Source organism: Sciurus carolinensis, chromosome 18 (assembly GCF_902686445.1).
Source record: "Sciurus carolinensis chromosome 18, mSciCar1.2, whole genome shotgun sequence".
In the NCBI taxonomy this organism is placed as follows: domain Eukaryota; kingdom Metazoa; phylum Chordata; class Mammalia; order Rodentia; family Sciuridae; genus Sciurus; species Sciurus carolinensis.
Window position 1 is genome coordinate 5,771,933 of NC_062230.1, and position 25,507 is coordinate 5,797,439.

Here is a 25,507-nt window from a genome sequence, read left to right on the forward strand (position 1 = left end):
TCCGCCCATGCGGCCCTCAGAGGTGACCTTCCTTCTCAGACCACTCGGCAATGCCTCAGGTCCTGCTGCCCACTCTCCTCCCAGCTTCGGATGTCCCTGGGGCCCTTCCTTTCCTCTGGCCCCAGAGGAGGAAGAAGAGTCCCTCCTTACTCAGGCCAGCCCCTCCTGGGGGGTCAGAGCCCACCTAGTCTCTGGTTCATTCTGTCTCATTCAGCAAAGTCGGACTGAGGACCATTCTGGGATAGAAGCTCAGCAGAATCCAGGAGGCAGACACCTGTCCTCTGTGCTTCAAGGAGCCCCAGTCCAGAGTCCCCAGTTCTGCTCCTCTTCTTCCTCTTCCTCTTCTTCCTCTTCCTCCTCCTCCTCTTCTTTTCTTTTTGGCACCAGGGATTGAACCCAGAAGAACTTAACCAGTAAGCTACATCCCCAGTCCTTTTCTGTATTTTATTTAGAGACAGGGTCTCACTGAGTTGCTTATGGCCTCACTAAGTTGCTGAGGCTGGTTTTGAACTCTCGATCCTCCTGCCTCAGCCTCCGGAGCCACTGGGATCACAGGCGTCGATCACCATGCCCGGCCCAGTTCTGTGCTTCCTGACTTGGAATTCCTGCCCTCCTGTACCCTTGCCTCTCTTCCTGTGACCTGGCCCCTTCGCATGGCCCCCACCTCCTGCTGATCTTCAGGCAGTCTCCCCTGCTCTGTCAGTTCCAGGGGCCACCACCCTAATTCTGGCCCTCATCGTCAGTCACACGGACAGCTAGGTCTTTCAAGTCCACCTTGCACAACGCCCCAGGAAGGACACCCTAAAGTGTGGAGATCGCTCTTTACACCCGGGTCTCCCCTGGGTGCAGAGCAGTACAAGGGGTGCCCAGGTGGGTGCCGAGGCCTCAGGGACTGGGGTGGTTTCCTGCAGCTGCTTGGTCCCTGGTCCTGTGCTGCCTTGCCCACGTTCCAGCCTAACGCAGATTCACAGGAACGCCAAGTTGTTCCAGGCCTCGTGTCCCTAGGTCTCCACGGCTCCCTCTGCCTGGAGTACTCAGCGGCTCTCCTACCACAGTCACCTCCTCTCTAGCCAGCCCGTGGCAGAATGGGGTCTCGGAGGCGTTACATTGCAGGAGGGTGGGAAGCAGGCCAGTCCCGGCAGCTGGGCTGCAGCCTCACGGTCCCGGCCCTGGCCAGCACTGACTGCGAACACACTGGGGACCTCGGGCCAGAAGTGCCCAGCCAGGCCCTCCCAGGACTCCTGACCAACAGAGAACATGAGAGCCAAGAAGAAGCTGCTGTGGAGTCTGGCCACACCGCTGGAGTGACGTGTGCTGTGGCAGAGAACCAAGCTTCCTGCTCAGCTTACCGTCTGCGGCCACTGTCCCCGTGCCCAGGCTGGGACAGGCAGGCCCCCCACGCTCAGGTGCCGCCTCCTGCTGCCCTCCACACTAGTCCACCGCTCTCCACCTTCTCCGCCCTGGTCGTCTGCCCCAGTGAACTGGGAGACTCGCGGAAGTGGGGACACAGCGTGGCCCTTCTCTCTTTAGACCCGACCTGTTCTGGCCCACGGCAGCCCCTGGGCACCGCGGAGGTGGCTGATGGGCCTGGCTTCGCATTCCCACTCAGAGTCCATCTCCTGGGACGTGGTCACCCCCACTGGCACGCTGCCGTGAGGACTGGATGCCACAGGTGCACATTTAAGATAGTGGCACAGGATGTGTGGGTTGAAGCGGCCTTGGAGTGGTGGAGAAGACAGAGGCGGAGACCCTGAGAGGAGGCCTCCGCGTCCCCTCCCAGTCCCCAGCTCCACCTGCTTTCTCTCCCACCTGGCGGCCACTCTGCTCCTGCCACCTACATGCCCCTGACCCTGCCTCCAAGGTCCCCCGGGGCTGCCACAGGCCTGGCGAGGCCGGCACCACCTGGCTCCCGTGAGCCGGGAGCTCCCTGCCCGGAGCCTGTGAGGCCCAAGGGCAGGTCGTCTTTACTTCCCCAGGTGCCCTCTGGCTCTAGGCACGCAGATCTGTACACGTGAGAAATGCTCGTGACCAAAGCCCAAGCCCGGTCGAAAGAAGGTTCTGCGTGGAAACTTCAGTGGGGTCTTTTTTAATTTTAATGGTATGGGGAATTGAATCCAGGGGTGCTTAACCACTGAGCCACATCCCCAGTCCCTTTTTGTATCTTATTAAGACAGGGTCTCACTGAGTTGCTTAGGGCCTTGCCACGTTGCTGAGGCTGGCTTTGACCTTGCCGTCCTCCTGCCTCAGCCTCCCGGGCCGCTGGGTTTACAGGTGTGCACCACTGCACTGGGCTCTTTATTTGTATTGACAGTAAAATCGGTGCCTCCCTAACATCTGAAAAGCAACCAGGTGATATGCTTCCTTTTTTGCAAAACAGGGAACAAACCCCCGTCCCATGTCACGTGCAGGAGCCTGATGGTGGTGGCCCCGTCGACCGCCTTCCTATCACTCAGCGTGGATGCAGGACGCACACTCCCTGAGCAGCCCAGAACATTCCCCAGGCCTGACAGTTCGACGGGAGGGGCTGGGGGCGAGGGGAGGAGCCGCCAGGGGCAGCAGGACTCACCTTGGTGTGGTACTCCATCTTCGTTCTCAGCAGTTTGAGGTAGATGCTGCAGAGCTGCCCGTACCCCTCGCTCAGGTGACCCTTCCAGGAAGAGGCAAGAAAGCAGAGGTCAACACAGAGGACACGGGAGTGGAGACCTGCAGCCAGGGCTTCCCATGTAAAGAATTTCTTTTTCTGACTATGAAAATAACAGATATTGGTGACAAAAAATTGTGGAAAATATATCATTTTTGTTTTCAATCTGGGGATTGAACCCAGAGAGGCTCTACCACTGAGCCACATCCCTAGTCCCTATCATTTTTTGGTGTTCAGACAGGGTCTCACTAAATTGCTTAGGGCCTTGCTAAACTACTAAGGCTGGCCTCCAACTTGCAATCCTCTGGCCTCAGCCTCCCAAGTCACTAGGATTTTAGGCGTGTGCCACTGCACCCCGCCTTGATTTATTTTTTCACATAATATATTGCAATTTCACCTCATTTTTTTCTGTATGGTCATTTTTAGTGATTGCCTCATACATTATGAGTATGTCCTATCATGTATTTTTACAGCATGATTTCATTTTATTTATTTATTTTTGAGACAGGATGGCTCTAAATCACCCAGGCTGGTCTCAAGCAATCCTCCTGTCTCAGCCTTCCCAGTAGCTGGGACTACAGGTGTGCACCACTGTGCCCGGCTTGCATTGTGATAGACAAATACAAGGACTTCCTTTGGGTAAATTCTGGACAAGGATTTTCATTTAAGGATTTTAAGTCTCCACTGAGCAGTCCTACAGCAGTCTAGCTCTAGGCTATCGGGGCACAGTAAAGTCGCTCCGGGAAGAAGTTAAATTAGCAGAGTAACGTTGGCAACAGCCGGTTATCAGCAAGAGAGGAGAGGAATGGGGCACAAGGGACCTCAACTGAATAGCTGTGGTTCTGCATGAGTTCTGACTCCAGCATCTTCTTTCACGTGTGCCCAGGTCCTCTGGGGCAGAATAAAGGACCATCCCTGAAACACACCAGAGAGGCCCCAGGACCTTCCCTGAAGGAAGGGAGGGCCCAGAGGAGGTGACAACGGTCACTTAAGTGACATAAGCTCCTGGGAACACTTCACATTCTACTGATCTTTATGGCAGACTTATTCATTCTAGAAAGATGGGAAATTGCTGCAAGGAAGAGAAAGGAGCAAAGGTATTCTCGCTGTCAGAGCTGATTTAACACGAAAATGCACAAGAACCAGAAAGCAAAGCCGGTTCCAACTCCCTGAGGCTCTTGGTTCAGGGGATCCTGCCTGGGGTAAGCAGGTAGGCCGAGCACCTGGGGTGACCGTTCCCTGAGAACTACTGAGAATAAGAGCCCTGAGCCAGGGATGGAGTAAACCTGGGCACTGAGGCGACTGGAATGCCGGCTGAGCAGGGAGGTGACCCTGGGCCTCAAGGGCCAGGCAGTGGGCAGGAGGCCATGCTCCCAGCTGCCCAGGGAGAGGAGCCTGGTAAAAGGGTAAACAGCCGGGGTGAGGAGGGCGGCTGGACAGACAGACAGACAGACACACACACACACACACACAGCGCTTGGCACTGAGGAAGTCCTCTCTGCACATCATAATGAAAACCCTGGTCTCCAAGCCTTGGTATGATCAGAGAGAATTCACCACTGGGGATTGGACCCATGAGCCAGTCCTCAAGGGGATCTTCCCAGAATTCACAAAACCTTCTGCTGAGAACTTAATTTAAAGTAATCTCAATGGAAGCAAATAGCCAGTTCTCTCTGGAGAAACCTGCCTTTGTTATTGACTTCAAAGAATTTCCACAAATAAAAGTGCGAGGAAACTGAGTACCTCGCAGTGGAAAATAAAGCAGCACAAAAAGAAAATACGTAATGTGAGCAAAATCCACCAAAAATGGCATTCAGCAGGAACAGATCTCCAAGGACTTCAGAAAATGGAATCACAAAAAGTGATACACGAAACGATTACACCTAATACATCTAAGAAGTAAGAGAGTCCATGCTGGGCAAAAGAAACTGTGAGGGATACCAAACAACATTTTTCTTTTTTTTTCAGTACTGGAGATGGAACTCAGGGGTGCTTCACCACTGAGCCACATCCTCAGCCCTTTGCATTTTTTATTCTGAGACAGAGTCTCACTAAGTTGCTGAGGCTGGCCTCAAACTTGGAATCCTCCTGCCTCAGCCTCCCAAGCAGCTGGGATTACAGGTGTGTGACACCATACCTGGCCCAAGCAGATTTTTTTTAAAAAAGTATTTCAAGAAATGAAAACCATACTAAAACTGAAAGCTTTATGGAGAGGTTTAACAGATTAGCCACAGCTGAAGAGGGAACAGGGAACTGAAATCTAACTGATGAAATTATCCAGAATGCAGCAGAGGCAAATAGGTAGGAAAATTCAAAACAGCGGCTGCTCAGAGACACGGCGAGAGAGACTGACAGGGTCTAACCAAGGTGCAGGATGAGACAGAAAAGGGCAAGGGCAGTGTTTACGACAGTGAGAACGTCTCATGACTGATCAAAGATGCTGACCTGAAGATTAAAGAGGTTTAAAGAATCCAAAATAAATTTACCCCTAGACACGTTCTAAAATCTTAAAAATGGCCAGAGAAAAATCACAGATTAGCTGCAAAGGAGCAACAGTGAGTTTCACAGCTGACTTCAAGAAAATGATGGCAGCCCAGCGTCAGTGGAAGGGTTGCTTGAACAGCAGACTTCCTGTGCTGAGGGAAAATAACTGTCCCCCTAGAATCCTAAACCCAAAGAAGGTATCTTCCACAAATGAGGCTGAGTCAGGACATTCTCAAAAAGCAAAAATGTTTGCCACCAGCAGACTCTTCAGTATGGAAAGCTCTGAGAGAAGCTGGGCATGGTGACCCACTCCTGTAATCCCAGCAGCTCGGGAGGCTGAGGAAGGAGGATAGTGAGTGCAAAGCCAGCCTCAGCAAAAGCGAGGTGCTAAGCAACTCAGTGAGACCCTGTCTCTAAATAAAAAATACAAAAGAGAGCTGGGGTTGTGGCTCAGTGGTTGAGTGACCCTGAGTTTAATCCCCAGTTACCCAACCCCCCCCCCAAAAAAAAAAAGAAATTTCTGAGAGAAATAACTTGGGCAGAAAGTGATCCCAGATGAGAGATCTGAGACAAGTACAAAATAAAACAATTAAAACAATATTGTATAGGGTCTAAAAAGAAAAACAACCCAAACGAAAACACATGACGATAACATACAAGTTGAAGGAGTGGATGTTATTAAAATATTCTAAGGCCTTTGCGTTCCATAGGAAACAGATGCAGATATGAAACGCAGACCTCGATAAACTAAGCAAGCATTTTGTAATTATTAAAGAACATACTGAAATATTTAAAAAGAAAATTTTAACCTCTCAGTTAGTGATGAGAGAACCCCAATCGATCCAAAAGAAAGCAATGAATGCAAAATAGAACAAGAACAGATGGGACAAAAGGAAGCACAAAGTAAGTTGGGAGCCAAAGTGGCTGGAAGCTAAGCCACACTTAACTCAGAGGTGTGCTTAGCATGCACACAGCCCAGAGTTCAATCCACAGCATAAACCTCCACTCCACAAAGTCCCCAAACATCAACAACAACCAAAAAGTTGGAAAATATAAATCTAAACATCTCTTATATTATAATAAACATAAACGTACCAAATATCTAGTTAAAAGGCAAAGACTGCCAACTTGAATAAAAAACAAACAAAAATCAGTATCTTTTGTGGCTAGCCTGGGCAACACAGGGAGACCCTATTATCAAAAAAATAAAATAAAATAAAATTCAACTGAATGCTATCCACAAGGGACACTCTAAAAACATGGAAATATTGGAAAGTTGAAAGAAAAGGGTGGAGAAAGATATACCAGGCAAATTCTAACAAAAAAGATATGAACCTAAGCTTTCATGCCATAGGAAAAGCCTCCCAGCATGCACTTGGGAGATTCGGATGGTCACTCAGCTTTGTTCAGGTAACTTGCCTTGTGAATTTTGGATAAGAGGCTTCCCTCTCTGAGCCTGTATTCCCTCACTTATGATACGTAAACTGGACCATATAATCACTAATATCTTGTGAATGCAGACAGATACAGTTAAGACTGAGCAAAAAGGTTAAAATAGTAGTTCTCAACTGGTGGGTGTATAAGCATCTATCAGAATCAACCAGGGAGATTTTTCAAAATGTCAACTCCTTCACACATACATCCCTTGAATGTCAGAATCCAGAAGGATCTGGGTATGTACAGAAATGCTTTTTTTTTTTTTTTTTTTTTTTTTGGTATCAGGGATTGAACCCAAGGGCACTTAACCACTAAACCACATCCCCAGCCCTATTTTGTATTTTATTTAGAGACAGGGTCTCACTGAGTTGCTTAGGGCCTTGCTAATTTGCTGAGGCTGACTTTGAACTCAGAATCCTCCTAACTCAGCCTCCTAAGCCACTGGAATTACAGGTGTGCACCACTGCGCCTGGCTAGAAATGCTCTTTCAATTGATTCTGAGATTGCCATCCACCTCCCCACTTGTGCTAAGGCATTGAGAATCCTCAGATAGGAAAGAAAAGGCACTGGCATTAAGAATTAAAAATGCTGGGACTGGGGATATAGCTCAGTTGGTAGAGTGCTCGCCTCGCAAGCACAAGGCCCTGGGTTCAATCCCCAGCACTGCCAAAAAAAAAAAAAAAAAAAAGAATTAAAAATGCTAGTCCCCAACAGAAGGGAAGAAGCAGAATTGTGGCAATGTCCCTGCTGAGGAATCCCAATGCCCAGACAGTGTCAAGAGATCAGCTTCCCTTAGCAAGAGAGGCTCCCAGGCCTTGGAACTCTTCTGCAGCTTCCTGAGACCCAGGCAAGGCAGTGGACACTGTGGTGCTACTGGGGGACACTTGTAGCCCCTCCTTGTCCTTCAGGGAGAAATTCTAAACAAGCTGAAAGAATGAATTTGCTCCATCCCATGGTCCCCGTCCTGTGGCCTCTGGGGAAGGACACAGCGTGGCTGGCAGCCCCAGTGCACATCTGAACTCACCCACATCCTGCTCATGTCGCTCAGTTCGTTTTTGTATCTCAGTGAGTCCTTCAGGACCTGGAGAGGGAGAGAGCAGAGGGGCAGCCAGAGGACGCTGGAGCTGGCCTGGGGCGGGCGTGGAGGCCGAGAGGAGGGGCAGTGTGGCAGTGGACCACCCGTGGCCCTGCCATCACTCCACCAGGGGTCCCCGCCCCGCTGTAGCCCCAGGGACTCACGTTTGGGTGTCCGTCGCGGAGGAGCTTGTGGAACACGTGGCAGAACTTCCAGCAGAGCATGGCGTTGCTCGAGAGAGGCAGCCGGCTGACCACAGACCAGAAGGTCTGCGCCCCCTTCTCGTGGTGGGTGCCCAGGATGCAAGGTGAGGGGGTCATGGAAAACACAGACATGAGTCCGGCCTCGGGTGGCCGCTGGCCACCGGGGAGGGCCAGGCAGCTGCATGGGCCATGGCATGGCCCAACGGGGGATCCTGCTCATGGCTGACGTTCATTCTGGCGATAAAATGCCAGAATGTTCTGATAAGATCTAGTTTATGAGGCAATTTCCCCAGGGATGTGTCTGGAGAGAGGGGTTGTTTCTAATCTGCCCAGATGCCCCCTGGGCCACGAGTGGTCCTGGCTGGCCCTCCTCTGGGTGGGCGGAGTGTGGTGGGGCCCTTTGGGGGTAACCTCGCTAATGTTTAACAACCCAGGGTGTCTCCTCGGAGCTCAGTCTCGTGCTCTGCTCAAGTGGGGGTGCTCGGCACTCCATCCAGGGCCCCGCCCTGTGGGGGATCCTACACCCTGACTGGCCGATTCTTAGGGGTCCTGTGCTGGGAAGTATCCCCGACGCCTCACAGGTCAGCAGTAGGCTTTGGCTGAAAATTCCACGCGCCCCTAGCACCCCACCTTCCCCCAGACCTTCCTGGCCTGGCTTCGGGTGCCCTTGTCCCAGACACCTCGACATTCCTGCACGTGGAGTCCTGGGTGGCTCCTGGACCCGATTCCAAGGCACGCACCCCTGCAGGCTGCCTGCCATGGTCTGTAGGTTCACCTGGCCTAGCCTTGGGGGCTTTCAATTCTGCATTCCAGATCTGTCATTAGCCGGGCCTTCTCGGAGGCAGGAGAGGATTTCCACCTGCCTCCTGTAGTCACAGGACCTGGTAACTGGGCATCACCGACCTGCTGCTCAGCCCTGGACTCTGGATGTGGCCTCCCCTTATCCAGGCTCGGGAGAAAAACACAGTGCCACTCAGGACAGGGACCTGGCCTCAGGTCACGGGCCGAGGATTCATTCAGGACGTGGGTCACTTTGCTTCCGAGCTGGAAGGGGCTGTCACTTCCCTCTCCCGGATGAAATTTTCCTCTCAAGGGGGTGGGCCTGCCTCCACTTTCAGGCCTGGAGGCCAGAAGCAGGTTTTGGTGCTGGTGTGGTCTCTGAAGTCTTTTATGAAGCGAGACTTTGGGTTTCTGTTCAGAGTAGAAGGAAGCAACAGGAGAGGTGGGCAGCTCCTTTCCCTGGCACGGCTGACGGCGCTCACGATACCCGAGAGCAGTCTGCCTAGACTGAAGCCAGAACAGGCACAGAGCCAGCCGGGCACCCCGACTTTGAAAGAAGCCAGAGGAGCCTCCTGTCGTTTTTTGTTTTATGGGCATTTTTAATGCCCTGATTATACACCAGGTACAGTAAGAAAATCTAAGATCAGTCCAGGCCTGCCATGAGTGGACACCACGTGGGGGCCAGCTAGCTCCCTGTTGAGCATCCATGGTAAGTGACTGTCTGAACGGCACTCCTGGGGTCAGGCTTGCTGAGGCTTATTCAGGTGGCATCTAGGATAGCTGATAAAAGATGCATGTTCCTCGATCTCTTCAACAGGCCCTTAAACCCCTGTTGTAGGGAACTGATGGTTTCCGCTTTTATCCACCATTAAGAAACCATGAGTCAGAGATTCACAAAATGATAGCATGGGGACAGTCACCTTCTGAAAGCTTTGGCCAGCTCTTTAGTTTAACAGAAATGTGACCTGGGTCCCCAACCGAGCCAGGGAGCTCCAGAGCAGGGCTGTCTTCCAGAGACGCCCTGCCCCTCCAGGTAGCCCACCTTGACTGTGTGGAGCAGCCCGGCCTCCCTCCGCAGAGCCTCCAGGAGAGGACCCTGATCCACGAGGCCACGCCCTGCATCGGGCTGACCACAGGTTCTTGCAGGCAGGGGTCAGGACCAGCCATGCCCTGAGAAAATCAACTGGGCCACTTAAAACGAGGGCTCTCCTTGATTCATTTTTAATCATGGTGAGCGAGTCAAGGTGAAGAGGAGGCCTGGGCCTTCCGAAACAGAGGGGAAAACCGAACAACCCTCCAGTGTCAACTGCTGCAGTCACTTTCATCTGGATTCTAGAAGCCACTTGGCTGAATGAGAAAGTACCGGACTCCACGGGTTTCGTGGTAGGTGACGTCTGGGGACGTGCGCCAGTGTTAACCAGGAAGGTGTTTTTCAGGAATCTGGAGGTGGCCTTGTCCAGCTCAAACTGGTTGAAGTCACTGACCCCTTCACTTGGGCCTACGAAAGTGTCCCGTGAGTGACGTTTTGCCTGGGAGGGCCAAGGCTCCACCACAGAGCACACCACCCCCACGGTTTTCTGAACGTGCCTCCTACCCAGTGCTGTGCAGTGAGGCCACCTACGTGCAGATCAGCCATCCCTTCACTCCTCACCCCCAGGCGCCCCTCCCTGCTTCCTCCACCCCTAAATGCCCCACGAGCCTATCCCCAGGGGGCAGATCTGAGGCCTGTTCTACCTGCTCCTCATTCAGTCACCTGCTGAACAAACTCTGCAAAACTCATCCTTTGAGGGATCACTCTGCCACGTGGTGGGCAAATCCACCCTGGTTCAGGACCACCTCTGGGGAAAATGAATACGATCCAGCTGGGCTCACGGCTGGACCAGACTCCAGCACGGCCCTGACCTCAGCCAGGGATCCTGCTGAGCAGTGCTGGGCTTCCCCGGCCATGCTCCTGGAAGCCTCCCCAGGCACTGAGGCTGGCTGGCATCAGGACCGGCTATGGGCCTGGCTGGCCGGGGCAGGGCAACCCGCAGGAGCCCAGGCACACGGCTTCCCACAGCCAACTGAAGCTTGAACTCCCCAGCTCTGCCCTGGGACACACGGCTGGGGGCCTCCCTCCTTCAGCCTTCAGGGATTAAGCGCCCCCCAGCTCCCAAACTGAGACCCAGGGATCCATTAGCTGGAGTCCACCTGCACCTGTCTATAAGGCCACAGAGCCGCGATGGCCAGCTGTGTGGGGGGGCCTTGGAGAGGCGCAAGTGAGGCCAGCTCCCTGGTCCACTCTGGATTCCTGCCTTTGGTTGCGCATCCCTGCACCTGTTCACAAGGCTGGCTCTCGCCCTTGTGCGGAGCCTCTGCCTCAGTGGGACTGCACCTGAGACTTTCAAGCTCAGAAAAGGGAAAATGACTGTGGTGTCCCCTGTCAGTGTGGCCCTACCCGCCAAGCGCAGAGCCTGGAGGGCTTTGAAAACAGGTGACGCTCCTCCTGAGCTGCAGGGGACCTCTCGAAGGAAAGCCGCTTTCCAGGGACGTGGAGGCCCCGCAAGGTCTCAGTCCACCCAGATCGCTTGTGGTCCCCAAAGCCAATGCTCCCTGGGAGCCTGAGACGGCCCCAGGACGCTGCTCCAACCTGGCTTCTCCTGACCCCAGTCCCCACCATCTGACCCTCCTCAGGGTCAGCCTGGAGCAACAACCAAAGGATATTTCTGGCATGTTTTTCCTTCACAGCCACTTCCTGCGTATTAATGGCCTTATTGATGCTGACAGTCTGCAAAACAAGGGGGGAGGGGAAAGGCGGAGGAAGTGAGTAAGGCTCCCAGAGGGGCTGGGACCCTCCCACCCACCCCATGCCCTCTGCCCGCTGACCCCCTGCCCCAAGGCTGCTGGCTCCCCGGTGGGTGCCCAGCTGGGGCAGAGGTGGGCAGTGCTCCCAGGCCAGCTGGCCCCGCTGTCCTGAAGGAGCAGACTCTGCTGCCTGGCATTGGCTGTGCCCAGCTGCTGCGCCCGCCTGCCACTCATTCACTTGGCACAGGATGTGGCAATTAAGGCCGGCACAAAGGCAGGCTTTTCATCCCCGGGGAAACATTATTCCTCAGGAGCAGGGGGAAGGGGCGCTGCTGCCGGGCACTGACTGTGGCCCAAACCCGTCCAGCCGCCCTCCGTCACCTCCGACCCTTCCCCGGGGACGTCCCTGCAGGCCGCGCTGGTCCCTCATCTTCCTCTCTTGGGCACTTTCTAACGCCCCAGAAATTCCCTTCTCTTTCCTTAATGACGTGCCGAGGACATGAGAAAGGCCCCTTTCTGGTCATTTTCATAATCATAACTTTTTTCATCTTGCAAAGCACAGATCCATCTCCCCATCACTGACAGACACATTCAGAGGAATCGTGTCACAGGCGCCGCGAGCAACTTTTTTTTAAAATTTATTTTTATTGTAAACAAACGGGATACCTGTTGTTTCTGTTTGACGTGGAGTAACGGCACGCCATTTGTGTAATCATATATTCACATAGGGTAATGGTGTTGATTCATTCTGTTATTTTTTCCTTCCCCCCACCCTCCCACCCCTCTTTTCCCTCTATACAGTCCCTCCTTCCTTCATTTTTGCCCCCCTCCCACCCCCCATTACGTGTCATCATCCGCTTATCAGCGAGATCATTCGTCCTTTGGATTTTTGAGACTGGCTTATCTCACTTAGCATGATATTTGCAACTTTTCCTTTTTAAAACCGTGTTTGATCCCTTCGGTGGGCGTCATCTGCCTCTAAGCCACAGACAACGGGCTCCGGATACCGCATGCCAAGGGCTCGGCCAGCCAGCGTCATAGGTGGGATGATCACTTAGAAGCTTTTCCACATCTCGCTTTGCTCATGGGACATCGTCTCCTGGACCTCTCCCCGGGGGAACCGCACACCTGTAGATCGTTCTTAAAGGACAATATGCCTTTCCACAGCCAGGGTGGTGTGAGCAACCCAGCCTGTCGCCGCCCGAGGCAACAGTCACGTGGATATTGTTACCGCCTGCAGCAACAATTGCGCGGGTATTTATCAGAGGTGGACTGGAAACTGAGCTACTTCTATTATCTTTCTCTTTAGTGCGCTGCTTTCTTGCTTGTTCACTTGTTCCCTACCGTATAGAGGAAGAAAAACTTTGAGAGGAGAGAGAGAGAGGCTTCACATAAGAGAGAAAGAGAGACTTTGCTTAAGAGAGAGACTACACTTTCAGAGATCTATATCTTCTTAGTTCTGCTGCTTCTTCTTAAAGGTGCATCCTGCATCCTGCGTCCTTCACTCTGCTATCTAGAGGTGTGGCTTTACTTCTCCGTTCTGCAATCTGCAACCTGAGGTGCTGCTTATCCTTTCTGCTAGCTGCTTATCCTTGGTGCTTCCTATAGGTGTGTGTCTTATATACCTAAGGCAGCCAATCAGCTTAGGATTAGCACAATTGAGGCACGCCCCTCGGTACCAATCAAGAAAGAATGAGGAATATCTTGGCCACTAGCGCAGAGGAGACATTAACTAATCAGGTAAAAGTAGATCACACAGTGTTAACATTAATGATGCGCCACCTCCTGGCTCAACGCCAGCCACCATCTTAGGGTTACCCAAACATGTCTTCTGCACCAGCCCACACTAGGAGATGCTTCTGCTTCCTGGGGTGGACTGTGGGAAGCGGGGTGCCCGGGTCGAAGTGCTGTTACCTCCCTCGTGGAAAAGCCTGGACACGCACAAACGCCGAGACCAGTCTCACGGGCCCTGACCCCAAGCACTGCAAACACATGGCCAGGCCAGCTTCCCAGGGGCCAGGTCAGCAAGTGTTTCCTGCAAAGTGCTGTTAAGTACATATTTTAGGCTTTTCGGGCTCCACAGTCTTCCTCAAGGCTGCCATTGGGAAGGAAATATATAAGCCAGTGAGGCTGTGTGTTCAGAAGCAGGCGGCAGCGCTTGTCTGCAGACCCCTTCTGTACCACCAGCCACTGACCCCTCCTTCCTGGGATGATTCTGAAGTAGAGTCCAGACACTGTATCATTTTCTATTTGTTTGTTTCTGTTTTGGTCCTGGAGATTGAATTTAGGGGACTTAACTATTGAATCACATCCCCGGCCTCTTTTATTTTTTATTTTGAGATAGGTAGGATCTTGCTAAGTTGTCTCAAACTTGCCATCCTCCTGCCTCAGCCTCCTGAGTCCCTGGGATTACAGGTATGTACCACTGCCCCCCACTGAGCTGTATCATTTTATCAGTAAATCGCCACTCCAGGTGACTGGGAAAAAGACTGACAGGCTCAAGTTGGATCAGGTGACTTCTAGATCCCCTCCCATTTTTAGACGATAAAGGCCCACCAGATGATGGAGGGTCCTGGGTATCAGGGTAAGAAGTAGTGATGTGATAGATACTAGGGATCCACAGAAGGTTCTTGAGCAGGGGAGGAACCTGATACAAATACCCTCCATCCTCATGAAACAGGAGTTACTTCTGAAGCCTTCTAAGGAAAGTGTGGGACATTCGTCCGATGCAACCGACAGGATCTGGCCTAGGTCAGGGTCATGAACAGAAATGGCTGGCTAGATCCAAAGCTCCAAGGCAGGTGCAGGCCCTCCTCCTGCAGCAGGCGGGCTCACGGGTCAGGGAGGTAGTGAGGCCTTGCTAAAAAAAAGGCCTGGGGCCCAGCTTCTTGGCCAGGCTGCTCAGGGCTCTGAGGTGTGAGGCAGGGCCGAGCTCAGCTTTCTGGGCCCTCCGAGCAGAGCTGCCTCGAGTCTCCAGGCAGAAGTCCCTGCTGGGCCCAGCTGCCAGCCTGGGAGCCACTCTCCATCCCTCCAGGTCACACATGACCTTGTCTACCTACATTCCAAGTCCTGCCTCGGTTGGTCTCAGAGCAAAGACCACATTTTCCGTTTTCTAGGACTTTCCAAATTCCTGGGGGCCAATCACCTATTTTTCTTTCCTGTTGTTTGTTAAAAAAAATTTCGCCTTCTCTTAACATAGCCAACACGCTCGTTGACGTCCCCACACCAGATTAAGGACAGAGGAGACACTTCTATCCCTCCCTGCAGGCCCACCCAGGCAGGGCGGAGGGGGCATCTAAATCCACCTGCAGGATACGCTGCGGCCCAGCTCCGGCTACCAGGTGCCAGGCGGGGGACTCATGGCTGCAGGGGATTCTACTTCCTGTGCCCGGGTTCCCAGACTCTGAAAGAAATCACTGGGCCCAAGTCAGCCCACCCACAGGTCAGTGCAGTGGGCCTCACCTCTGGAGGGGGGTCCGGGGTAGAGAACATTCTCTGGGGACAGGCTGTTCTCCAGCTTTCCCTGGAGTCACTCGGGACCCGAGACCGGCACGTCTCCCCTCAAAGAGCAGCACCAGGACCACTTCCTGCCCGGCTGGCCCTTGTGTCCCAGGCCGGCTCAGAGAGCCAATGACCAGCAGGCACCGCAGGAAGGGCGGCCTCCTCCTCCCCTTTCAGCCTCTGGGCCTCCCTCCTGCCCCTCCCTGGCCTGGCAGCCCTGCCCGGCTGTGGCCAATGGGAGCCCTTGGGGCTTTGCTTCTGGGGGAGGCAGGGCCTGGGCTGGCCAGCTGGGCCCTGTGTGGTCACACACACAGCTCCAGGCAGGGGCCCAGCCCTTGGGCTGCCAAGGCCAGGCCAGCTCGCACAGGTTTCAGGGCAGGGCGGGCAGGGAGGACGTGCCCCAGCGGGTGGGGGTGGCGGCCCTGAGGGCAGAAGCTGGTTTGTTCCCTGGGAAACTCCTACTGGGACTTGACCGCCATCGGCCTTGATGGAGCTGGGCCCCTGCAAGGGGACTTAACGGAAGGGGTCAGGCCTCTCCAGGAGCGGGCCTGTTCTCAGGAAAGCGGCCTCTTCTGTCCAGCGTCTGGGCTGGCTTTCTGTGTGGTGCTGGGGACGGGGTCCAGGGCCTCACGCAGCCTCGCAAGCGCTCCCTCGTGGTGCGGCCTTCTGGGTACACGAGCACTGCTTCTGCTTTGCAGCGTGAGGTGAAGCAGCGAAGGCACTCAGCAGAGCCAGGGCCTTGCCCTGGACTCCCGGCCTCTGGCACCATGCCCTGCATACACTTTTTTACTTTTTAAATGATCTAGTCTCAGGTATTCTGTTACAGCAAACAGAAAATGGACAGAGGCAAAGTGAGAAGGCCTGGGACTGGTAGCCTCAGCAGCCCCTGCCCGCCCTGGCGACTGAGGACCCGACACCGCAGTGCCTTACGGTGCCGGCTCACCTCATGGGTCCAGTCAACACCTGAGGTCGGCCCAGCTCTCAGCCTCCTCGCACCTGAACCCGTATTCCTGCTGCTGGTTCTGAGCATGCGTGACCCAAACGTATCCTGCCCCAAGTGCCTGATCCTGAGACTCAGGCAGAGAGGGCTCCCCGGGGTCCTCAGTACCCTCTGGGAGTAACGAGGCCGACGAGGGGAGAGGTGGGTGAGACCTGGAGGGGAGAGACCACATGGAGCCTGCTGGGGCACCTCACAGGTGGGCGGCCATGGGGACACCAGCCTGGGCCAGGGTGACAGAGAGAGCTGGGGACCAAGTCGAGGCCAGAGGTCCTGAGGCAGCGAAGGGCCAAGCAAGGCACGAGAGGCTAACCGTACTCCATGGCCAGTGTCCGCAGCATTAGTGAGACTGCACTGGCCTTAGCTCTGGGGTCTTCCAGATTATTCTCTTGATCAAGGCTGACAAGAGTCCAGAGGCTCCTGGAGCCGTGGCAGGTTACGTTCCGATGAACTCATCGCAAGCTGAAAATACTGTTAAGTCAACAACGCAGTTAAGCTGGGCCCGGAGGCCCATGCCTGTAATCCTGCTCCTGGGAGGCTGAGGCAGGAGGATCGCAAGTTCAGGGCCAGGCTCAGCAACTTAGGAGACCCTTATCTCAATCAATCAATAAAGTGGGTGGGGATGTAGCTCAGTGTAGAGCACCCGTGCTCAACCCCAGAACCACACACACACAGACACACCTGTGCTCAACCTCAGATCACACACATACACACACACCCATACTCAACCCTGGTACCACACACACACACACACACCTGTGCTGTACCCCAGAACCACAGACACACAGACACACACACAGACACACACCCATGCTCGACCTCAGATCACACACATGCACACACACCCATACTCAACCCTGGTACCACACACACACACACACACCTGTGCTGTACCCCAGAACCACAGACACACAGACACACACACAGACACACACCCATGCTCGACCTCAGATCACACACATGCACACACACCCATACTCAACCCCAGTACCACACACACACACACACACCTGTGCTCGACCCCAGTGACCCCACACAGACACACACAGACACACAGACACACATACACACACACACACACCTGTGCTCAACCCCAGTGACCCCACAGACACACAGACACACACACACACACACACACACACACACACACACCTGTGCTCGACCCCAGTGACCCCACAGACACACAGACACACACAGCACTTAGCACGCCCAGCCTAGCAGACCCCGCGCTTGCCCTGGGCTCCTGGGACCCGCTCAGACCCTGACATCAGCCTGGCTGGCGAGCTGTCTCGCAGGAAGCCTTTTACCTGACAGTGTCAAACGGCTCCAGCTCACGGACGCTGCCGAGTGTGAGGACCGGGACACCTGCGTGGGCTTGGTTCACGTCACCGTGAAGCTGAGACACTGTGGGCGGTTGTCACTTTCACTACACTGTGGGACCCTCCCTTGGGCCTCTGCCTCCCACTGGGCGTCCCAGCGAGATTTGCTTCCGATGCCCGGGGCTCTGGAGGAGGGTGGTCTGCGCCCTGTTATCCAAGTCAAGTCGCCCCAAGTGGCAAAGGGAGCAAGAGGTGGGGTCAGGGTCGCGGTGATGGCGGGCGTGCTCAGCACACACCAGGGCCCATCTGTCCCAGCACCGAGAACAGCGAGGCCAGAACTCAAACCCAGCTCCACCCGAGAGCAGCGCCCTTCTCCGCGGCCTCAGACGCCTCCAGCAGTCCTGCCCGACCCGCCACGACCCTGCTCCCTCCCCAGGACGCTGCTCCCTCCGCCTCCGTACTGATCAGGCTGGAGAACGGGGGTCCATCGCCCGCGAGCCTCCAGGCATCATGGCAGCGCAGACTCCCGCCCACGTGCGGAACGCACTCCAGGCCAGGAGACTTCCCGCCTGATGAGCCGGGAAGAGGGTCCTCTCTGAGGCCGATGGGCTGCTCTGACCTGGGCTTCCAGTCTGTAAAGGCTGCTGCTGGAGGCCAGCTGGGTCTGCGCGGCCGTTCCCGTTCTGAGCATCGCCTGCTCTGCCCGCTTCATCAGCCGGGAGCTACCATGACCAGGACCCGTCTCCTTCTCCCTCTCTGAAGCCCCACACCTCTGACTTCCGGGTTTGTGATGAGCAACTGCACTGTCGAGTCAGGCAGGGTCCCGAAGGGTCAGCAAAAAGAAAGGCGCTGAGTTGGACGCAGTGGTGCATCCCTGTCATCCCAGCGGCTCGGGAGGCTGAGGCAAGAGGATTGCAAGTTCAAAGCCAGCCTCAGCAAAAGCAAAGTGCTAAGCGGCTCAGCGAGACCCTGTCTCTAAGTAAAATACAAAGTAGGCTGGGGAGGTGGCTCAGTGGTCAAGTGTCCTTGAGCTCAAACCCCAGTATCCCCCAAAAGGCAAAGAAATGAGGGCGCTCACGAGGGAGGCACTGGGGGAGCAGACGGCGTCCGTTGGCGAGACGTGGCCTATCCGTGAAGCAGAATAAGTGCCATTCTTAAAACAGGACAGCATGCCACGCGCCACAACACAGAGGGACCTCGAGGACAAAGTGGTAGGCGCAGCCAGCCAGCCACAGAGGGAAAGACCATGCAGTGCCTCTTACGGAGGCCCTAGAGCCTCCAACTCTGGAGAGTCAGGAAGTGGGCTGGGAGAGGGGACCCCGGGGTGGAGAAGAGAGGGAATTTCAGGAGCGGAGTCACAGAAACCGTGCCTAAAGCAACAGCGCCTTGTGCGTGCCGGTGGGCCAGCGGACAGTGGCGAGACACTGCTACAGGAGCCCGGGGGGCTTCTCACAGCCATGAAGGACAGCGAGCAACCGGAGGCGGGGAGCCTCCCAGGCGCCTGAGCCAGCGGACCCTGTGCTCCAGGCGGGGACTGCTGACCGCGAGAGAGGCCGCTCTTCTCCCTGTTCTTCTCTGGTTGTGCGAATCCAAAAGCACTTTATGAAGACAAGAAACTGGAATGGGTGTCCGAGTGACCCTGTGAGGCTGGAGAAGCACAGACCAAGCAGTGTCAAGACGCTGAACCCCACGGAGAGCGCATGCCACACCGGAGCAGGGTCCAGAATGGACGCCAGAAGCGCGGCTCTGCCCACAGAAAGGAGGGGACAGGAGAGGGCGGGTGCGCTGTTCTCAGCCAAGGGCAATGAAGACGCCACCTCTGCATCTGTCTTTTCTGTCCCGAGTGTGAACTGAACGAGGAAGAAAGAGCACCCATGGCCGGGCTCAGACTTGGGCGGGGGAAGCACATCACCCACATCCAGGGATCACAGCAAGGGATGAGGGGAAAGGGACCAGAGTCATGGAGGGAGGGAGGGGAAGGGGACCAGGGTCATGGAGGGAGGGGAGGGGACCAGGGTTATGGAGGGAGGGAGGGGAAGGGGACCAGGGTCATGGAGGGAGGGAGGGGAAGGGGACCAGGGTCATGGAGGGAGGGAGGGGAAGGGGACCAGGGTCATGGAGGGAGGGAGGGGAAGGGACCAGGGTCATGGAGGGAGGGAGGGGAAGGGGACCAGGGTCATGGAGGGAGGGAGGGGAAGGGGACCAGGGTTATGGAGGGAGGGAGGGGAAGGGGACCAGGGTCATGGAGGGAGGGAGGGGAAGGGGACCAGGGTCATGGAGGGAGGGAGGGGAAGGGGACCAGGGTCATGGAGGGAGGGAGGGGAAGGGGACCAGGGTCATGGAGGGAGGGAGGGGAAGGGGACCAGGGTCATGGAGGGAGGGAGGGGAAGGGGACCAGGGTTATGGAGGGAGGGAGGGGAAGGGGACCAGGGTCATGGAGGGAGGGAGGGGAAGGGACCAGGGTCATGGAGGGAGGGAGGGGAAGGGACCAGGGTCATGGAGGGAGGGAGGGGAAGGGGACCAGGGTCATGGAGGGAGGGAGGGGAGTTCAAAGCCAGTCTCAGCAAAAAGCGGGGTCCTAAGCAACCCAGTGTCTCTAAATAAAATACAACACAGGGCTGGGGATGTGGCCCAGTGTTTGAGTGCCCCCGAGTTCAATCTCTGGGACTTCAAAAAAAGAGGGGGGAAAAAGATCTCAGTTCCCCCAGTGAGGAGCAGGGAAAGTCCCCAGGGCTAGAATAGGACCCTGTGTGAGCAAGAGAGACGCCAGTTCTCTTCTCAGACCTCCCACACTGGAAGTGACTCCAGTGTCCCCCAAGCAGAGGACACATCACCTGCAGGGCATCCCCCCCCAGGCACCGCTCGGCAATACCAAAGGAACAAACTGGATCCCCCATGGAGGGGAAGAATCTCAAAAGCCCTGCAAATCCATTTACATGACATTCTGGAAAAGTCAGAACTGCAGAAACAGAAAACAGGGGCTACGGCGGCCGGAGACACTGGCTACCAAGGGGCAGGAGAGAAGCTTTCGGGTGAGGGAGCCAGACTCCCGGCTCTGGTGCCAGAACTCAGTGTGCGTCTTGCTGCATGTGATCAGACCTCCATAGGCCTGGCCTTCAAAACAAAGAGGCCAGGATTGGTGACAGGTGGACAGGGAGCCTTCGGAAGCCGCCCGGGCAGGGACTGCAGGTGCCCAGCCCCCACGGTGCTTGAGGACCCCTGACCCCTGATCCCATGATCCTGGGACCTCACGACGTGTTTCCCTTCCACTTAAACTTCACTCAGCTCATTGAGTGAGCTGTTTTGGCCACGGGGTGAGGGAGTATGGTGGTGAACAAGACGGACCACAGCGCTCCTGGGACAGACACCCAGTTTAAGAGGGAGACCAAAACAAGCAGACCCAGTGGATCTGATGGAGACAAACATGTAGAGGAAACGAGGCCACAAGGGCGCTAGCTGGCTGGCAGTGTGGGTGCCATATGGGTGCAGCTTATCTGGATGATCAGAGGCTACGCTTGAGCGGTGCCTTGGAAGAAGTAAAGGAGGAGCCCTGAGGACACGGGGAACAGCATTTATGTCAGAGGGAACAGCAAGTTGATGTCTTGAGGCCAGCAAGAAACCAGCGGGACTGGGGCAGAGGGGGACAAGGGCAGCCAGCAGCCAGATGGAGCGGGGCTCGTAAGCGCTTCCGGTTGCTTGAGTGTGGTTTGGTGGCTTGGGTGTGGTCTGTCGCCACCAAAACTCATGTTGAAATTTTATCCCCAATGCCATGGTGTTGAAAGGAGGTGGGGCCCTTAAGAGGCGATTAGGTTGTTAAGAGGGATTAATGACTTTCCCAGGAACTGGGTTAATTCTCCTGGAATAGGGTTCGTTAACATGGGAGTGAATGTTACAAACCCAGGCAGCCTTGGGTTTCCCATCTTCTGTACCTGCCACTTGCCCTTCAGTTTCCCCAATGAGTTGAAGCAGCAAAGGCCTCCCCAGAAGCCCAGCAGGTGCCAGCACCTCCCTTCTGGAATTCCCAGCCTCCAGAACCATGAGCCAAGACAAACCTCAATTCCTTATAAATTAACCTATCTCAGGTGCTCTATTACAGCAACAGAAAACTGACCCAAACGCTACTGTAGGAACTTAAAGCGAAGGAAGAATTTTTGTTTGTTTCAGGACTACCCTGGCTTCTGTACGGAGGATAGACAGGAGGAAGCAGGGATCATAAACAGGAGACTATTACGATATTCCAGGCCAGGCATGCTGGTGGCTTGGACCAGGACAGCAGACAGGAGTGGTGGGAAACAGCGAGGGTCGGGATGCATCCTGAATGCAGCGGTTGGGCTTGCCCATGTTTTAGATGTGGGGTGGGGTGGAGAAAGATGGAAGCGAGAAATCTTGGCAGCTGAGGGATGAGACTGCCATTTATGGAGCCGAGGGAACTGGGGAGGATGTGGGCTTGCGGCAGGGCCTGGGGTGTGGGTCTGCGTGTGAGGAGGCTGGGGTGCCCGTGAGCACTGCTCCGGGTGGAACGTTTGTGTCCCCACAGTTCCTGGGCTGGCCTCTGGGAGGCGAGGTGGTCACCACGGCGCTTATGGGGTCAGGCAGTTTGTTCCCTCCACCACGTGAGGTGCGACAGGAAGGCACCTTTCTTGACTTGCCCTGCCGAAACCCTGGCCTCGGACTCCCAGCCTCCAGACTCTGAGCAGCAACTTCCTGTGGCTCATAAACCAACACGGCCTGGGGTGTTTTGTTACAGCCTGTAAGGACTGAGTCGGCATCCCGTCCGCTGGGAAGGCAGGGAGAGGGTCGCTGGGCATAGATGGGGTTACCAAGGTGCTCCCAGGTGGCATTCGAAGCCACCAGCCAGTGGCATGAGGTCACCTCAGAGGTGCCAGTCATCAAGAAGTGCAAGAAGCCCAGATGGAGCCCAGGGACCTTCCCTCCAAGTCAGGCATAGGCAGGGGAAGACCAGGAAAGAGGCTGTGGAAGGGCGGCCAGTGGGTGGGAGGGACACAGGCAGGGTGGGCAATGCTCAGTGAAGATGGACCGTGCACTAGGGCAGCCAGGGGCACCAAACACTGCTCAAGGGTGGGGGAGGGCCACTGAGAGTGACAAGATGGCCCTGGTGACCTGGGCCAGGAGAGCACAGCTGGACAGGAACCAGCACTGCTAGACCAAGCCAGTGTCCCTCTCTCTGGGCAGCTCGGCTTCTCTCCCCTCCTTCCCTCCTGCTGTGGGCTCTCCCCTGGCCATCTCCACCAGGAGAGGTCCCCAGGCTGGTCCCCAGGCACTGGTTTTTAGGTTGCTGGCCACACAGCGGCCCTACCTCAGGCTGTGTGGCACACAGGCACGGGGGCTCCGCGGAGGGAACAGAAGTAAGGACGCGTGATGGGCGGCCTGTTCCTTGTCTCCAGGCAGATGGGCACACCAGGCAGGGCCCCTGTCCTCGGCTGGCCTAGGCTGGATGGTCTGCCTGAGTCGGGGTCTCCCAGCATGTGGCCGAGAGCAGGATGGACGCAGGGGGTGGAAGGTGAGCAGCCTGGTCCCGTGGGGGTCATGAAGCCCCTCCTAGTCCCCGGGTGCCGGCTGCCTCTCTGCACGGCAGAACCTCTGTGACAACCTGGGGTCCCCACTTAGGCCGCCTGACGGCCCAGAGCGTAGGGCAGAGATGCCGGACGCCTCGCCTTAGGGAAAAGGAGAAGCGGGTCTCCGGGCCCCGCCCGCGGGGCTGCCCTTCCTCACGCAGGCAGCTGGGTTCCACTTCCCCAGCACCCACACTGCAAGGTCACCTTCCCAGGTCACACACCGGAAGACGCAGTCACCCCAGCTGCTCTTCCAGAGCGTCACCTGCCGAGGAAGCTGGCCTCGGGCACGCCCGTGGAACACATCCTGACCCTCAGCGTGCTCTGCCTGGGCTGCACGGGCTTCCAGGGAGACTTCCAGAGGGACAGCTGGTCAGCAAGAGTTCACAGCCCGGGGCTGTGCCCTCCCCTAAACCACCAGGGTTGCCCAACTTCCTCTCCCCCTGCCGCGCTCCGCTGGCCAGCTGTGCACCGCCAGGCTCGCTCCCTCCTTCCTTAGTAACACCCAGCAAGTCTGCCCTGCAGTCAAGACGCAGGGCGGCGGGGGTGGCGGCCAACACACAGGGGTCCTGAGCACGGGAACCTCTCGGCGTCCAGTTCTGTCCTTAACCCTTTGTCCCAGGCACAGGACAGTCTTAAAGACATCAACCGAGCAACACATGCATGCTTAGGATCACTCTGAAATAACATCTGAATAGTCCCCATGTGTGCAGAATCGAGAACTTGGGGCTGATTCACTGGTGGCGCCTGTCCCACTACTGAGCCGGAAGGACTTGTCATGGTCCAGCAACACTGAGGCGCCCGACTCCGCTGCCTCCCTCTCTCTGGTCTGATTGCCACACAGCCCCATCTCACCTCTCACCACATAACGGCCCCCACCTCTGCGCTCCAGAGCAGCTGGCCCCCGGGAAGCAGGAAGAGTAAGCTCCTCCTGAGTCCTGCCAGCTCGGACAGCACAGGGTGCCGATCTCGAGAAATCCAGACTCCAGCAGATTCCGCGATGCCCGTCCACCCCCCTCCTCGAGCCTTGTCCTCGATTCAGATGGCGGCGGGCACACAGCTGTGACCCAGATTTCCTGAAACGCAGCCTGGAAGTCAATAGAATCCCGTTTCACGCACACAATGGCTACGGGAAGGTATCTGCTGGGCTCTGGCCCACGGTGCTGGCACGCTGAACGTTCTTGATTTACCTGTTCGGCTCATTCAGATCTGTGGATGCCAGGGTTGCTCGTTCTGTTCCCCAGAGCTTGCCTCTGCTGCCTCTCTGAGGCTGAGACCTCCTGCGGGAGGCAGGGAGTGCTTCCCTGGTGAATGTGGGCTCCCCACGGCCAAGCCACACAGCAGGTGGCCCGGCCTTTCTCTCAAGCTGCATATTCTCCATCCTACTATTTAGCAGGTGATCGCTGGCTCATCAAACCTCTGTTTTGACCTCAACATGTCTGTACCTAAAGGCGGCTTCCTCATGTCTTCAAAACAGTCCAGCCTGTCTCCCTAGCAGACGTTAAAACCTTTATTTATTTATTTATTTATTTTTGTACCAGGGATTGAACCCAGTGTCACTTAAGCACTGAGCCACGTCCCCAGCCCTTTTTACATTTTATTTAGATGGTCTTGCTCAGTTGTTCAGGGCTTTGCTAAGTTGCTGAGGTTGGCTTTGAACCCGTGATCCTCCTGTCTCAGCCTCCTAGTTGCTGGGATTGCAGGCATGGGCCACTCGCCAGCTGTTACGACCTTTTGATCTAGTGAGAACCAAGAGGAGAAAGTCTGTCAGAAAACCTGCAGCCGGTACCTGAGACAACCAGCTGCCTAAGGCCCTGCCGTCTCCAACCAAGTCACCCCTCCACCACCCTCCAGGAAGCGGATTCCAACCTGGGTTGCTCATGCAGCCGTCCCGCACAGCCAAGTGGTCTCTGGAGGGATGCCCCCTCAGGCAGACCCATTTGAGGGCATGGGAGACTGGACAGTGGGCCCGTGAAAGCGTAGTTCCTTGTGGAGAGCCCTGAACAAGACTCCATTATCGAGCGGCCAAAGGACCTTGCCCTCATCCCAGATATCAGTAGGGTGGGTGGGGGGCTGAGAGGAGACATTCCTAGGCCCTGAACTCCAGCCTACTGACCAGTTCTGGGATGGCCTCTGGCCACGTCCACACCAGCTGCCTTCTGCAAAGTCCCGAAGGGGATTCCTCATCCTGTCCCTGGATCTCCATCTGGGATGGGCCAAGGGCAGACAGCATGTAGTTTTCACTTTGGTCAGTGGTCCCCAACCTGGCTCTACCCGTACATCCCCTAAGAAAATAATCCTGTGCCCCCAGACTCGTCTGTCTAGGCAGGGGCTGCTGGATCCCAGTCGATCACAGAAGAGCATTCCACGTCTGAGTCTAAGAAACAACCCAGCTAACGCAGAGGTAGGAGCAAAGGGGAAGGACGCCTGGAAAGAGAGCGTGTGATCGAGGCAGTGGGATCAGAGTCGCCGGGGTCAGTCCCGCAGCTCAGGCGGCACACTTGGATTCAAGTACATGTAAATGCTTCATGAAAAATGTGAATTGACTCCGGGGACAAATTAGGAGATGATTATTCATCTTACAAAAGAAACTGGCATCAGAGTCCTTTAAATAGCAATCTCCGCTAGTACATTTAAAATAGGATTCAGTTTACAGAAGTGTGATTTATACAAAACCACATCTGTTACATAAAGCTCAGAAAAATAGCTCTCC

General features: G+C 55.6%; 1 protein-coding gene across 4 annotated transcripts in view; it reads right to left on the bottom strand.

The window, feature by feature from the left end:
* Positions 1 to 25,507, bottom strand: part of Hip1 (huntingtin interacting protein 1) — a 138,878-nt gene that overhangs the window by 36,365 nt on the left and 77,006 nt on the right. For 3 of the 4 annotated variants that reach the window (XM_047533327.1, XM_047533326.1, XM_047533329.1), the window contains exons 2-5: positions 11,324 to 11,387; positions 7,802 to 7,944; positions 7,587 to 7,643; positions 2,567 to 2,647 (exon numbers count right to left, since the gene is read on the bottom strand). In XM_047533327.1, the coding sequence (XP_047389283.1) occupies positions 2,567 to 2,647; positions 7,587 to 7,643; positions 7,802 to 7,944; positions 11,324 to 11,387 (345 nt within the window). Of the gene's footprint in view, positions 1 to 2,566; positions 2,648 to 7,586; positions 7,644 to 7,801; positions 7,945 to 11,323; positions 11,388 to 14,866; positions 14,912 to 25,507 lie in introns of those variants that run through there. The other variant, XM_047533328.1, reaches the window with a different exon arrangement.